This window comes from Carcharodon carcharias, chromosome 2 (assembly GCF_017639515.1).
Source record: "Carcharodon carcharias isolate sCarCar2 chromosome 2, sCarCar2.pri, whole genome shotgun sequence".
Lineage (NCBI taxonomy): Eukaryota > Metazoa > Chordata > Chondrichthyes > Lamniformes > Lamnidae > Carcharodon > Carcharodon carcharias.
The window spans coordinates 219039271-219052310 of record NC_054468.1 but is presented as its reverse complement, the minus strand read 5'-3'; the positions used below and the strand labels follow the sequence as shown (position 1 = coordinate 219052310).

At 45.3% G+C, this 13040-nt stretch overlaps 1 protein-coding gene across 12 annotated transcripts in view; it reads left to right on the top strand.

Annotated features, from left to right (window-relative positions):
- Nucleotides 1-13040, top strand: part of LOC121272269 (centrosomal protein of 170 kDa-like) — a 160017-nt gene that overhangs the window by 107004 nt on the left and 39973 nt on the right. For 7 of the 12 annotated variants that reach the window (XM_041178909.1, XM_041178828.1, XM_041178874.1 and 4 more), the window contains 3 exons: nucleotides 142-250; nucleotides 7656-9563; nucleotides 9967-10228. In XM_041178909.1, coding sequence (XP_041034843.1) covers nucleotides 142-250; nucleotides 7656-9563; nucleotides 9967-10228 — 2279 coding nt within the window. The remainder of the gene's footprint in view (nucleotides 1-141; nucleotides 251-7655; nucleotides 9564-9966; nucleotides 10229-13040) is intronic. The other 5 variants (XM_041178892.1, XM_041178901.1, XM_041178866.1 and 2 more) reach the window with 2 other exon arrangements.

The window sequence follows — 13040 nt, the reverse complement described above, 5'->3', positions numbered from 1 at the left end:
TGAACATGTGAAATGTGCTTTCAATTGTAATATATTTGTTGAATCAATGAATTAGAAATTTGCAGAAGATATTTTTCACAGATGTTTTTGCAATTTAAAATCATTTTTGATTAATTTTATTGATGCATTTATTTTTCACAGACTCGTCAAGAAGGCTCCTTTACATCCAGCAGCCCCAGGTGGCTGTCCCAATGGGCAAATTTAGCTGCCAATGACCTGACACCAACGACTTTTGGTGCTCATGACCAAGGTAACTATTCAGCAGACATTCCTTCGCCATCTGTCCATGTATTGATAATCCTGAAGTTGGATACAATGAGCTTTTAATAATAGAATAAAAATTACAGTTTGTAGTATGTTATTGGCGCAACATAGTCAGTGTAATAGGTTTGATTAACGAATTCCCATTCCATAAGTTACTGATCTCAACATTACTGTCAAGGTATGCACTATGTTTTCCGCCTTCCCTCTTCTAAAACCAATCATGAAAGAAACTCAGTGGACAAATTAGTTATATTGCTCCTGTTTAATGTATTTGTAATGTATATCTTAGCTGGTTGAAGAGCAGCTCTGGTTCCAGCATTAATTAAGGAATTAAGAATTGAGGAATTAAGTGCTGGTTGTGTTTTATGTAGTTTATAAAGTGTTATTTAAACACTACTAATTTTTATGATCTTAATCAGGCTTGTCCAACCTTTTCACGTGAGGGGCCGCTTTTCAATTTTTTTTCACTTGGGGGGACTGGTGTGCAAGCTTTAAGAAGAAAAGGAAACAGATGAATGGAAATTTATCTTGCTATGAATCCAAACAACAAAAATCTGCATCTTTATGAACAATCTTCAGATGAGAACTAAATTATCGCCTTACCTTCTCCGCATCATAATGAACACTGATGACATCTGGCATTGTTTTTGCTTGCATAAGAAGTCGATGCCTGCCCATACACTTGATGTGGCACTGCAAAGTATTCCAGGCAGATGCCCATCTGTCAGGAGTAATCTTTATTTTATCAATCCTTTACACCAGAGGGACTATATTTCAATTTATTCCTTGTGGAAGCTTCTCTCTGACCCCTTACACCGCATTTCACCAGCCTGCAGCTAGTGGGCCTCTCTCTGCCCAACCCCTCCATACCTCCACCCCCTTCCCCACAATATTTCTCCAGCCAATGGCTGGCAGGCTTCGCTATTTCCCCAGTGCATCACACACCTGTAGACTCACTGCAGTGCCTTGGAAACTGGGAACTGATCACTGCTACTTACCTTTCCACTGCTTGCTGCTCGTCCAGTCACGGGCTGTTTTCTCCCCATGCTTGCTGCTGATAGGCTCACTATAGCACCTTTCAAATCTACTTGGTTTTTCTTCGGCGTACTTTGGACAATGTTTAGTGGACCGCATATTTTTGGTGGCGTGGCATGCTGGATTCTGGCTCACAGGCCGCCTGTTGAATCTGGCTTTATCTAACAATATGTTTTTCAGAATAACAGTTGTTTTACAGAGCCCTACATTTTACTTGTGGCAATACTGAGGAACAAGATGCCAAATAAAGCTTTTTCTTACATTTATATGTTCATGGGTTGCAGGTGTTGCTGGCTAGGCCAGCATTTATTGCCCATCCCTAATTGCCCTTCAGAAGGTAATGGTGAGCTGCCTTCTTGAACCACTGCAGTCCATAATGTTTATGTACACCCACAGTGCTGTTAGGAAGGGAGATCCAGGAGTTTGACCCAAAGACAGTGAAAGAACGGTGATATAGTTCCAAGTCAGGATGGAGTGTGGTCTGGAGGGGAACCTGCAGCCGCTGCCCCTGTTCCCGCGCAGCCGCTGCCCCTGTTCCCGTGCAGCCGCTGCCCCTGTTCCCGTGCAGCCGCTGCCCCTGTTCCCGTGCAGCCGCTGCCCCTGTTCCCGTGCAGCCGCTGCCCCTGTTCCCGTGCAGCCGCTGCCCCTGTTCCCGTGCAGCCGCTGCCCCTGTTCCCGTGCAGCCGCTGCCCCTGTTCCCGTGCAGCCGCTGCCCCTGTTCCCGTGCAGCCGCTGCCCCTGTTCCCGTGCAGCCGCTGCCCCTGTTCCCGTGCAGCCGCTGCCCCTGTTCCCGTGCAGCCGCTGCCCCTGTTCCCGTGCAGCCGCTGCCCCTGTTCCCGTGCAGCCGCTGCCCCTGTTCCCGTGCAGCCGCTGCCCCTGTTCCCGTGCAGCCGCTGCCCCTGTTCCCGTGCAGCCGCTGCCCCTGTTCCCGTGCAGCCGCTGCCCCTGTTCCCGTGCAGCCGCTGCCCCTGTTCCCGTGCAGCCGCTGCCCCTGTTCCCGTGCAGCCGCTGCCCCTGTTCCCGTGCAGCCGCTGCCCCTGTTCCCGTGCAGCCGCTGCCCCTGTTCCCGTGCAGCCGCTGCCCCTGGTAGACGGTGGGGGTTCTGGAAGGTGCTGTCGAAGGAGCTTGGGTGAGTTACTGCAGTGCATCTTATACATGGTGCACACTGCTGCCACTGTGCATCAGTGGAGGAGCGAATAAATGTTTAAGGTAGTGGATGGGGTGCCAAACAAGCAGGCTGCTTTGTCCTGGATGATGTCGAGCTTCTCAAGTGTTGTTGGAGCTGCACTCATCCAAGCAAGTGGAGAGTATTCCATCACGCTCCTGACTTGTACCTCGTAGATTATGCACAGGCTTTGGGGAGTCAGGAGGTGAATTACTCATTGCAGGATTCCTAGCTTCTAACCTGTTCTTGTAGCCACGGTATTTATATGGCTAGTCCAGTTCAGTTTCTGGTTAATGGTAGCCCTCAGGATGTTGATGATAGGGGAATCAGCAATGGTAATATCATTGAATGTGAAGGGGCGATGATTAGATTCTCACTTGTTGGAGATGGTCATTGTCTGGCACTTGTGTGGTGCGAATGTTACTTGCCACTCGTCAGCCCAAGCCTGGATATTGTCCAGGTCTTGCTGCATTTGGACATGGACTGCTTCAGTGTAAGGAGCCATGAATGTTGCTGGACATTGTAACCTTTCCCACTTCTGACCTTATGGAAGGAAGGTCAGTGGTGAAGCAGCTGAAGATAGTTGACCTGAGGACACTACCTTGGGGAACTCCTAAACTGATGTCCTGGAACTGAGGTGATTGACGTCTGGCGACCACAAGCATTTGTCTTTGTGCTAGGTATTACTCTAACCAGCAGAGAGTTGTCCCCGATTCCCATTGATTCCAGTTTTTCTAGGGCTCCTTGATGCCATAGTCGGTCAAATGCTGTCTTGATGTCAAGGGCTGTCACTCTCACCTCGCCTCTGGAGTTCAGCTCTTCTGCCCATGTTTGAACAAAGGCTGTAATGAGGTCAGGAGCTGAATGATTCTAGCAGAATCGAATCTGAGCGTCAGTGAGCAGGTTATTGCTAAGCAAGTGCCATTTGGTAGCACTGTTGATGACCCCTTCCATTACTGATGATTGAGGGTAGACTGATGGGGCCATAATTGACTGGCTTGGATTTGTCCTGCTCTTTGTGGATGGGATATACTGATGCAATTTTTCACATTACAAAAACAAAAATACCTGGAAAAACTCAGCAGGTCTGGCAGCATCTGTGGACAGGAGCACAGATAACATTTCAATTCCACATGACTCTTCAACAGAACTAAGGAAAAATAGAAAAGGGGGGTGGGACAAGAAGAGCTGGATAGAGGGCCAGTGATAGGTGGAGATAACCAAAAGATGTCACAGACAAAAGGACAAAGAGGTGTTGAAGGTGGTGATATTATCTAAAGGAATGTGCTAATTAAGGATAGAAAGCAGGACAAGCAAGGTACAGATAGCCCTAGTGGGGGTGGGGTGAAGGAATTGAAAAAGGCTAAAAGGTATAGATAAAACAATGGATGGAAATACTTTTAAAAATAATGGAAATAGGTGGGAAAAGAAAAATCTATATAAATTATTGGAAAAAACAAAAAAGGAGAGGGAAAAATCGGAAAGGGGGTGGGGACGGAGGAGAGAGTTCATGATCTAAAATTGTTGAACTCAATATTCAGACCAGAAGGCTGTAAAGTGCCTAGTCGGAAGATGAGGTGCTGTTCCTCCATTATGCGTTGAGCTTCACTAGAACAATGCAGCAAGCCAAGGACGGACATGTGGGCATGAGAGCAGGGTGGAGTGTTGAAATGGCAAGCGACAGGGAGGTCTGGGTAATGCTTGCGGACAGACCGAAGGTATTCTGCAAAGCAGTCACCCAGTCTGCGTTTGGTTTCTCCAAAGTATAAGAAACCACATTGGGAACTACGAATGCAGTAGACTAAGTTGAGGGAAGTGCAAGTGAAATGCTGCTTCACTTGAAATGAGTGTTTTGGCCCTTGGATGGTGAGGAGAGGGGAAGTGAAGGGGCAGGTGTTGCATCTTCTGCGGTTGCATGGGAAGGTGCCATGGGAAGGGGTTGAGGTGTAGTGGGGTGATGGGGGAGTGGACCAGGGTGTCATGGAGGGAACGATCCCTACAGAATGCTGACAGAGGGGTGAAGGGAAGATGTGTTTGGTGGTGGCATCATGCTGGAGTTGCAGAAATGGCGGAGGATGATCCTTTGAATGCAGAAGCTGGTGGGGTGATAAGTGAGGACAAGGGGGACCTATCATGTTTCTGGGAGGGAGAAGAAGGTGTGTGGGTGGATGCGCGGGAGATGGGCCGGACACAGTTGAGGGCCCTGTCAACCACCGTGGGTGGAAAACCTCGGTTAAGGAAGAAGGAGGACATGTCAGAGGAACTGTTTTTGAAAGTGGCATCATCAGAACAGATGCGATGGAAGTGAAGGAACTGAGAGAATGGGATGGAGTCCTTACAGGAAGCGGGGTGTGAGGAGCTATAGTCGAGGTAGCTGTGGGAGTCAGTAGGCTTGTAATGGATATTGGTGGACAGTCTATCACCAGAAATTGAGACAGAGAGGTCAAGGAAGGGAAGTGTCAGAGATGGAGCACGTGAAAATGATGGAGGAGTGGAAATTGGAAGCAAAATTAATAAATTTTTCTAGGTCCAGACAAGAGCATGAAGCAGCACCGAAGTAATCATTGATGTACCGGAGAAAGAGTTGTGCGAGGGGGCCAGAGTAGGACTGGAACAAGGAATGTTCCACATACCCCATAAAGAGACAGGCATAGCTGGGGCCCATGCAGGTACCCATAGCCACACCTTTTATTTGGAGGAAGTGAGAGGAGTTGAAGGAGAAATTGTTCAGTGTGAAAACAAGTTCAGCCAGACGGAGGAGAGTAGTGGTGGATGGGGATTGCTCGGGCCTCTGTTTGAGGAAGAAGAGGAGAGCCATCAGGCCATCCTGGTGGGGGATGGAGGTGTAGAGGGATTGGTCGTCCATGGTGAAGAGGAGGTGGTTGGGGCCAGGGAACTGGAAATTGTTGATATGATGTATGATGTCAGAGGAATCACGGTTGTAGGTGGGAAGGGACAGGACAAGGGGAGAGAGAATGGAGTCAAGATAACGAGAAATGAGTTCCATGGGGCAGGAACAGGCTGACACGAGGACTAATGATAGGTGGAGGTAACCAAGAAATGTCACAGACAAAAGGGCAAAGAGTGTTGAAGATGGTGATATTAACTAAAGGAATGTGCTAATTAAGGGTAGAGAGCAGGAGCAACAATTTTTCACATTGTTGGGCAGATGCCAGTGTTGTAGCAGTGCTGGAACAACTTGCCGAGAGATACAGCAAGTTCTGGAGCACAAGTCTTCAATGCAGTTGGCACAGTAGCCTGTGTGCCTTGTAGCCACAGTATTTATACTGGCTAGTCCATTTCAGTTTCTGGTCAATGGTAATCCCCAAGATATTGATAGTGGGGGATTTGGTGATGGTAATGCCCTTTTTCATTGAACCAGAGTTGATCCCCTGGCTTGATGGTAATGGTACAATGTGGATATGCCGGGCCATGAGGTTACAGATTGTGTTCGAGTACAATTCTGCTGTTGCTCTTGGCCCACAGCGCCTCATGGATGCCCAGTTTGAGTTGCTAGATCTGTTTGAAATCCAGCCCATTTAGCATGGTGGTAGTGCCACACAACACGATGGAGGGTATCCTCAATGTGAAGGCGGAACCATCTCCACTGGCTGTGTGGTGGTCATTCCTATCTATACTGTCATGGACAGACACATCTGCGGCAGGCAGGTTGGTGAGGATGAGGTCAAGTATGTTTTTCCCTCTTGTTGGTTCCCTCACCACCTGCCGCAGACCTAGTCTAGCAGCAAAATCATTTAGGGCTTGATCAGTAGTGGTGCTACCGAGCCACTCTTGGTGATGGACTTTGAAGTCCCCCACCCAGAGAACATTCTGCACCCTTGCCACCCTCAGTGCTTCCTCCAAGTGATGATTAACATGGAGGAGCACTGATTCATCAGCTGAGGGGAGGGTAGTACGTGGTAATCGGCAGAAGGTTTCCTTGCCCATGTTTGAGATATATAATTTACAAACAGGGGCAAAAACATTTACTTTTCCCATCTTCAGTGGCAGAGGTAATAAAGCATACAAAACAATGGGAAAGAAAAGGCATGACCAACGAGGGAGAAGAAAATGGCCAATCACTATGTTTATACATATTCTCTGAAAGAAGTTTTATTTTGCAGGTGATTCAAGTAATGTTCTCTTGTTTGCATACCAATTGATTATTCCACCAGTTAATTTAGGAATGAATTCAGCTGCTGGTTTTTTTATTGAACAATTACTACATTTCTTGACACTCATACCTCCTGATTAGTAACCAGGATTAATCCAAATGCTAATTTGTAAATTTGCAGCAAGTACACTTGGCTTGGCCTAAATAGCCAAGTGGTTATGGTACTGGGTTTGTAACCCGCAGATCAAGAGTTCAAATCTCACAATGGCAAACTATGAAACAATGTAACTTCATCTGAAACAGATGGAAACAGGTTTACTCAAAAGAGTATCAAGAGTTCAAATCTCACAATGGCAAACTATGAAACAATGTAATTTCATCTGAAACAGATGGAAATGGGTTTGTACTCAAAAGAGTTACATCATTTTTTTTAACCAAGTGGTTATGGTACTGGGTTTGTAACCCCAAGATCAAGAGTTCAAATCTCACAATGGCAAACTATGAAACATGTAACTTCATCTAAAACAGATGGAAACAGGTTTGTACTCGAAAGAGTATCAAGAGTTCAAATCTCACAATGGCAAAAATATTAGGCTTGGCCTAAATAGCCAAGTGGTTATGGTACTGGGCTTGCAACCCCAAGATCAAGAGTTCAAATCTCACAATGGTAAACTATCAAACAATGTGACTTCATCTGAATAGGAACAGATGGAAACATGTTTGTACTCGAAAGAGTTACAATTTAGCTTGGCCTAAATAGCTAAGTGGTTATGGTACTGGGTTTGTAACCCCAAGATCAAGAGTTCAAATCTCACAATGGCAAACTATGAATCAAGAGTTCAAATCTCACAATGGCAAACTATGAAACAATGTAACTTCATCTAAAAAACAGATGGAAACGTGTTTGTACTCGAAAGAGTTACACTTGCTGAACACATCTCAGAGGGAAACAATTAATTGCAACGCTTGATGGATAGGAAGCGAAGGTCTATTGAAGGTTATTTTTCCAAGGACTAGCTGTTGTTTGAAAAAAGTGTTAAATTCATTGCAGTAAAAAATGAGTTTTTCTTTTGTTAGATGCAGATATTAGTGAATCTGGTATCTCAGCAAAAAGCGCATCAACCACATCAGAAACTGCATCAGCCAGTGTGGGTGAGAGAAAGAGAAGAACACTTCCACAGCTTCCAACAGAGGATAAAACGGCTGAGGGCCTAAGATCAAAAGGTTCCCTTACTTTAAACCTAGCAAAACCAAGACGTGAAATAGATGAAAAACAAGACACTGAGCTTCCTGAGAAAGAAACTACAACTCCACCTCACCAGAAAGACAAACAAAAGGAGCACATTAGAAGCTTTTCAAAGACTGGCCGGTCAAAAGGTGGCTCTGCCATCAAAGCTGATGGTGCTGGAGATATTTGCAGTGAAACAATGAATAGCAAGGAAGGTGTAGTGTTTCAATCCAGCAGCTACACTCAGCCTACTAAAGCGAAAGCTGAAACACTCAAAGGAATATCAGCAGCAAGGCAGTCTTCACCTACAACTCAACAGCAGTATCAACGGAGCTCTTCTAAAACAACATCTGCCAGTAAGCCTCTAGTTAACTCTACTAACCTGGTTGACAAAAGCAGAGAAGTATCACCAAGACAAGTGGCTTCGCAGAAAGCTAATGATGTACGGGAGTCCAGGCAGGCCATTGCAATAAGCACTTTGGACAAAGCAGAGGTTCAACCTGAAGCGAAACAGAAGAAGTCAGAAGAGTCTGTTAGAAGACACGCTTCCAAAGGTGGAGACACAGAGAAAAAGGACTCTCCCAGGCCTTTGGTCAGACAGGGAAGCTTCACCATAGAAAAACCAAGTAGTAATGTACCTTTAGAGCTTATACCTCGTATTAGTAGGCAATCTGGGTCACCAGGTGACGCATCCACACGGAGTGGAGAGAGAAGTAATTCTAATGGAACTGACTCCACCATTGACACTACTATTTTGTTGAAAGATACAGAATCAGTGATGGCTTTTCTTGAGGCAAAGCTGAAGGATGAGAACAGGGTAGATGGTGGAGATGAAACCCCAAGCTACCACAGGGACGATTCCATTTCCCCTGAATCAGATGTTGACACTGCTAGTACTATTAGCTTAGTTAGTGGAGATGCAGAAAAGAAGTCTCTTCAAAAGCGAAGAACTCTCAGTAACCTTCACAAGGAGAAAAGCTTCACAAAATCTCCCAAGGATTCGTCTAAGACTACTGTAACCAATGCTAGAGATAAACTTGCCGACAGAAAAATCAAAGGTCGTGCTTCTGACCTTAGCATTAGATCCGAACCTCGCAAACCTGTACAACCGACTGGCAGAGCAAGACAGGCCTCTTTTGACTTGACAGATGATGACCAAACATCAAGCTTTCCTCAATCGACTATCTCTGATTTTCTATCTTCCGACCAAGAGGCATATTCCAGCCGATCACAAGGGCGGACGTCGTTTACATCCACAGATGACCTGTTACATTCCAAACTAGAGGGAAATAAGTTATCCAAAACAAAAACTACTGCTATTGGCTCAGCTAGCAAATCAACCACTTTACCCAAGCCTCGCCCAACCAGAGCATCTATTTTACGTCGGGCACGTCTTGGCGATGTATCAGATAATGAACTGGCAGATGTGGATAAAGTTTCAGTCGTGTCCGAAGTATCGACAACCAGTTCAACTACATCAAAGCCACCCTCTGGCAGGAAAACACCCTCTAGATTAGATCTCCTTGCACAACCGCGTCGCAACCGGCTGGGTTCTATATCAGCTCGCAGTGACTCTGAAGCAACAATAACTCGGAGTAATGTTAATCGAAGTGGAGACTTCTCCATTCGGAGTAACTTACGTGGCACATCGGCAATTGATAGCAAAGTTTCTCCTAGACTTCGTGCTAACAGCATTTCAAGAATGCCTGATTCTTCTAAAGCTAAAGCATCAATAGCTGGACACGGTTCTCCATCAGGTAAACTCCATGCAATTCTAGTAAGAACTTTTGGTAATTTACCAAATGAAGGAAGAAACAGTTAATGTCTTTGCTACTTACAAAAGTGAGATTTTTATTTCCTCTGAATAGAAAAGGGATGTTTTTGTAAAGTAAAACCATCTCTACGACAATTTTTTAAATCATTTACTAATTAAGTATTTTCTCTTAATTATTGCATTGAATAAATAAATATTTCTTATGCATTTTATGTTGCATGCTATGTCATTTAAGTAATTTGGCTTTTACTTTTGGAGATTTTGTAATCCTGTAGCTCCATGATTAAACTATGTATCACGATGTTTGTAACTGCATTTTTTGTTGAACATTCATTTCCTTGTATACACTTGTGTACCAAAATTGTCCTTGCTACTTATACATTTAGTTGTTTTGCAAGGTCCACGATGGAGACGCTTCCCTACAGATTATGCTTCAACTTCCGAAGATGAATTTGGGTCGAATCGTAGTTCGCCTAAACATAGCCGCTTACGAACCAGTACGGCACTGAGGAGCGCTAAACTACCAAACAGTAATGTAACATCATCAACCAACATGCTCCTGAAAAACAAAATGAAGGAGCAAGATGACTACATAAGAGATTGGACTGCTCACAGTGAGGAAATTGCCAGGTATCTTTCAATATCAAAGTAGGTGCTCTGTGTTCTAATTTTGTTCATAAACTTGTGATGTAATTACGAATTGGAATGTTCTAGTTTGGGCTGCTAGTATTTTCATTTTTATAATTTGAACCATTAATCAACCATTGTTAATTAGTTCAATCCCAATCTTTTACTCATCTGCTCTGAATTTCCAAGTAAGGATTGAATCTGTGGATAGTGATATCCCAGTGATACCTTAGCTACTTAGTCATTTTATACATGTTGGTGTGAGCAGTTACACTAGCTGAGCAAGTTGATCGTGAGTGCTGTCACAGCTGAATCAGACCTTGTCTTTGTCTTTACAGCATTCATTTTCAGCAGAGAAGACTGAATAGCAGTCATTGAGGAAAAAAAGCTCTGCCCTTTGCTACATTTTCTTTCCTGAAGCCAGTTATAGCATCTCCATAGTCATCCAGATTGAGATCAGATAAGCAAGCACACAGATCATTGATTTAATTTGGAGGCTTTTTTTGCTGGGTTCATGGCTTAGAATGATAGCAATTGCCTGTTGAGCAAACTGGAGGCAAAAATAATCTATATTGCAAATATAAATTTAAAACTTGCTTGTAAAATGACAAGATTATATAGTGTGTAATTTTGAAGTCCATTTCATAAAAGATTCTAATTTAACTTCTGTAAATGAAAAGAAAAGAACTGAACTGGACAGAAAAGTAAAACAAAAACAGAATTACCTGGAAAAACTCAGGTCTGGCAGCATCAGCGGAAAAGAAAGGAGTTGACGTTTCGAGTCCTCATGACCCTTCAGCAGAACTGGGTGAATCCAAGAAGAGGGGTGAAATATAAGCTGGTTTAAAGTGTGGGGGTGGTGGGAGAAGTGGAGGGGGGTGGTGTGGTTATAGGGACAAGCAAGCAGTGATAGGAGCAGATCATCAAAAGATGTCACAGACAAAAGAACACAGAGGTGTTGAAGTTGGTGATATTATCTAAACTAATGTGCTAATTAAGAATGGATGGTAGGGCACTCAAGGTACAGCTCTAGTGGGGGTGGGGGGCATAAAAGATTGAAAAATAATGGAAATAGTTGGAAAAAGAAAAATCTATATAAATTATTGGAAAAAAACAAAAGGAAGGGGGAAGAAACAGGAAGGGGGTGGGGAAGGAGGAGGGAGTTCAAGATCTAAAGTTGTTGAATTCAATATTCAGTCCGGAAGGCTGTAAAGTGCCTAGTCAGAAGATGAGGTGCTGTTGCTCCAGTTTGCATTGGGCTTCACCGGAACAATGCAGCAAGCCAAGGACAGACATGTGGGCAAGAGAGCAGGGTGGAGTGTTAAAATGGCAAGCAACAGGGAGGTTTGGGTCATTCTTGCGGACAGACCGCAGGTGTTCTGCAAAGCGGTCGCCCAGTTTACGTTTGGTCTCTCCAATGTAGAGGAGACCGCATTGGGAGCAACGAATACAGTAGACTAAGTTGGGGGAAATGCCAGTGAAATGCTGCTTCACTTGAAAGGAGTGTTTGGGCCCTTGGACGGTGAGGAGAGAGCAAGTGAAGGGGCAGGTGTTGCATCTTTTGCGTGGGCATGGGGTGGTGCCATAGGTGGGGGTTGAGGAGTAGGGGGTGATGGAGGAATGGACCAGGATGTCCCGGAGGGAACGATCCCTACGGAATGCCACCAGGGGGTGTGAAGCGAAGATGTGTTTGATGGTGGCATCATGCTGGAGTTGGCGGAGGATGATCCTTTGAATGTTGTGGCTGGTGGGGTGATAAGTGAGGACAAGGGGGACCCTATCATGTTTCTGGGAGGGAGGAGGAGGAGTTAGGGCGGATGCGCGGGAGATGAGCCGGACACGGTTGAGGGCCCTGTCAATGACCGTGGGTGGAAAACCTCGGTTAAGGAAGAAGGAGGACATGTCAGAGGAACTGTTTTTGCAGGTAGCATCATCAGAACAGATGCGATGGAGGCAAAGGAACTGAGAGAATGGGATGGAGTCCTTACAGGAAGCGGGGTGTGAGAAGCTGTAGTCGAGGTAGCTGTGGGAATCAGTAGGCTTGTAATGGATAAAAACAAAAAAACTGCGGATGCTGGAAATCCAAAACAAAAACAGAATTACCTGGAAAAACTCAGCAGGTCTGGCAGCATCGGCGGAGAAGAAAAGAGTTGACGTTTCGAGTCCTCATGACCCTTCGACAGAACTTGTTCTGTCGAAGGGTCATGAGGACTCGAAACGTCAACTCTTTTCTTCTCCGCCGATGCTGCCAGACCTGCTGAGTTTTTCCAGGCTTGTAATGGATATTGGTGGACAGTCTATCACCAGAGATTGAGACAGAGAGGTCAAGGAAGGGAAGGGAAGTGTCAGAGATGGACCATGTGAAAATGATGGAGGGGTGGAAATTGGAAGCAAAATTAATAAATTTTTCCAAGTCCCGACGAGTGCATGAAGCAGCATCGTAGTAATCATCGATGTACCGGAGAAAGAGTTGTGGAAGGGGGCCGGAGTAGGACTGGAACAAGGAATGTTCCACGTACCCCATAAAGAGACAGGCATGGCTGAGGCCCATGCGGGTACCCATAGCCACACCTTTTGTTTGGAGGAAATGAGAGGAGTTGAAGGAGAAATTGTTCAGTGTGAGAACAAGTTCAGCCAGACGGAGGAGAGTAGTAGTGGATGGGGATTGTTCGGGCCTCTGTTCGAGGAAGAAGCTAAGGGCCCTCAGACCATCCTGGTGGGGCATGGAGGTGTAGAGGGATTGGATGTCCATGGTGAAGAGGAAGCAGTTGTTGCCAGGGAACTGGAAATTGTTAATGTGACGTAAGGTGTCAAAGGAATCACGGATGTAGTG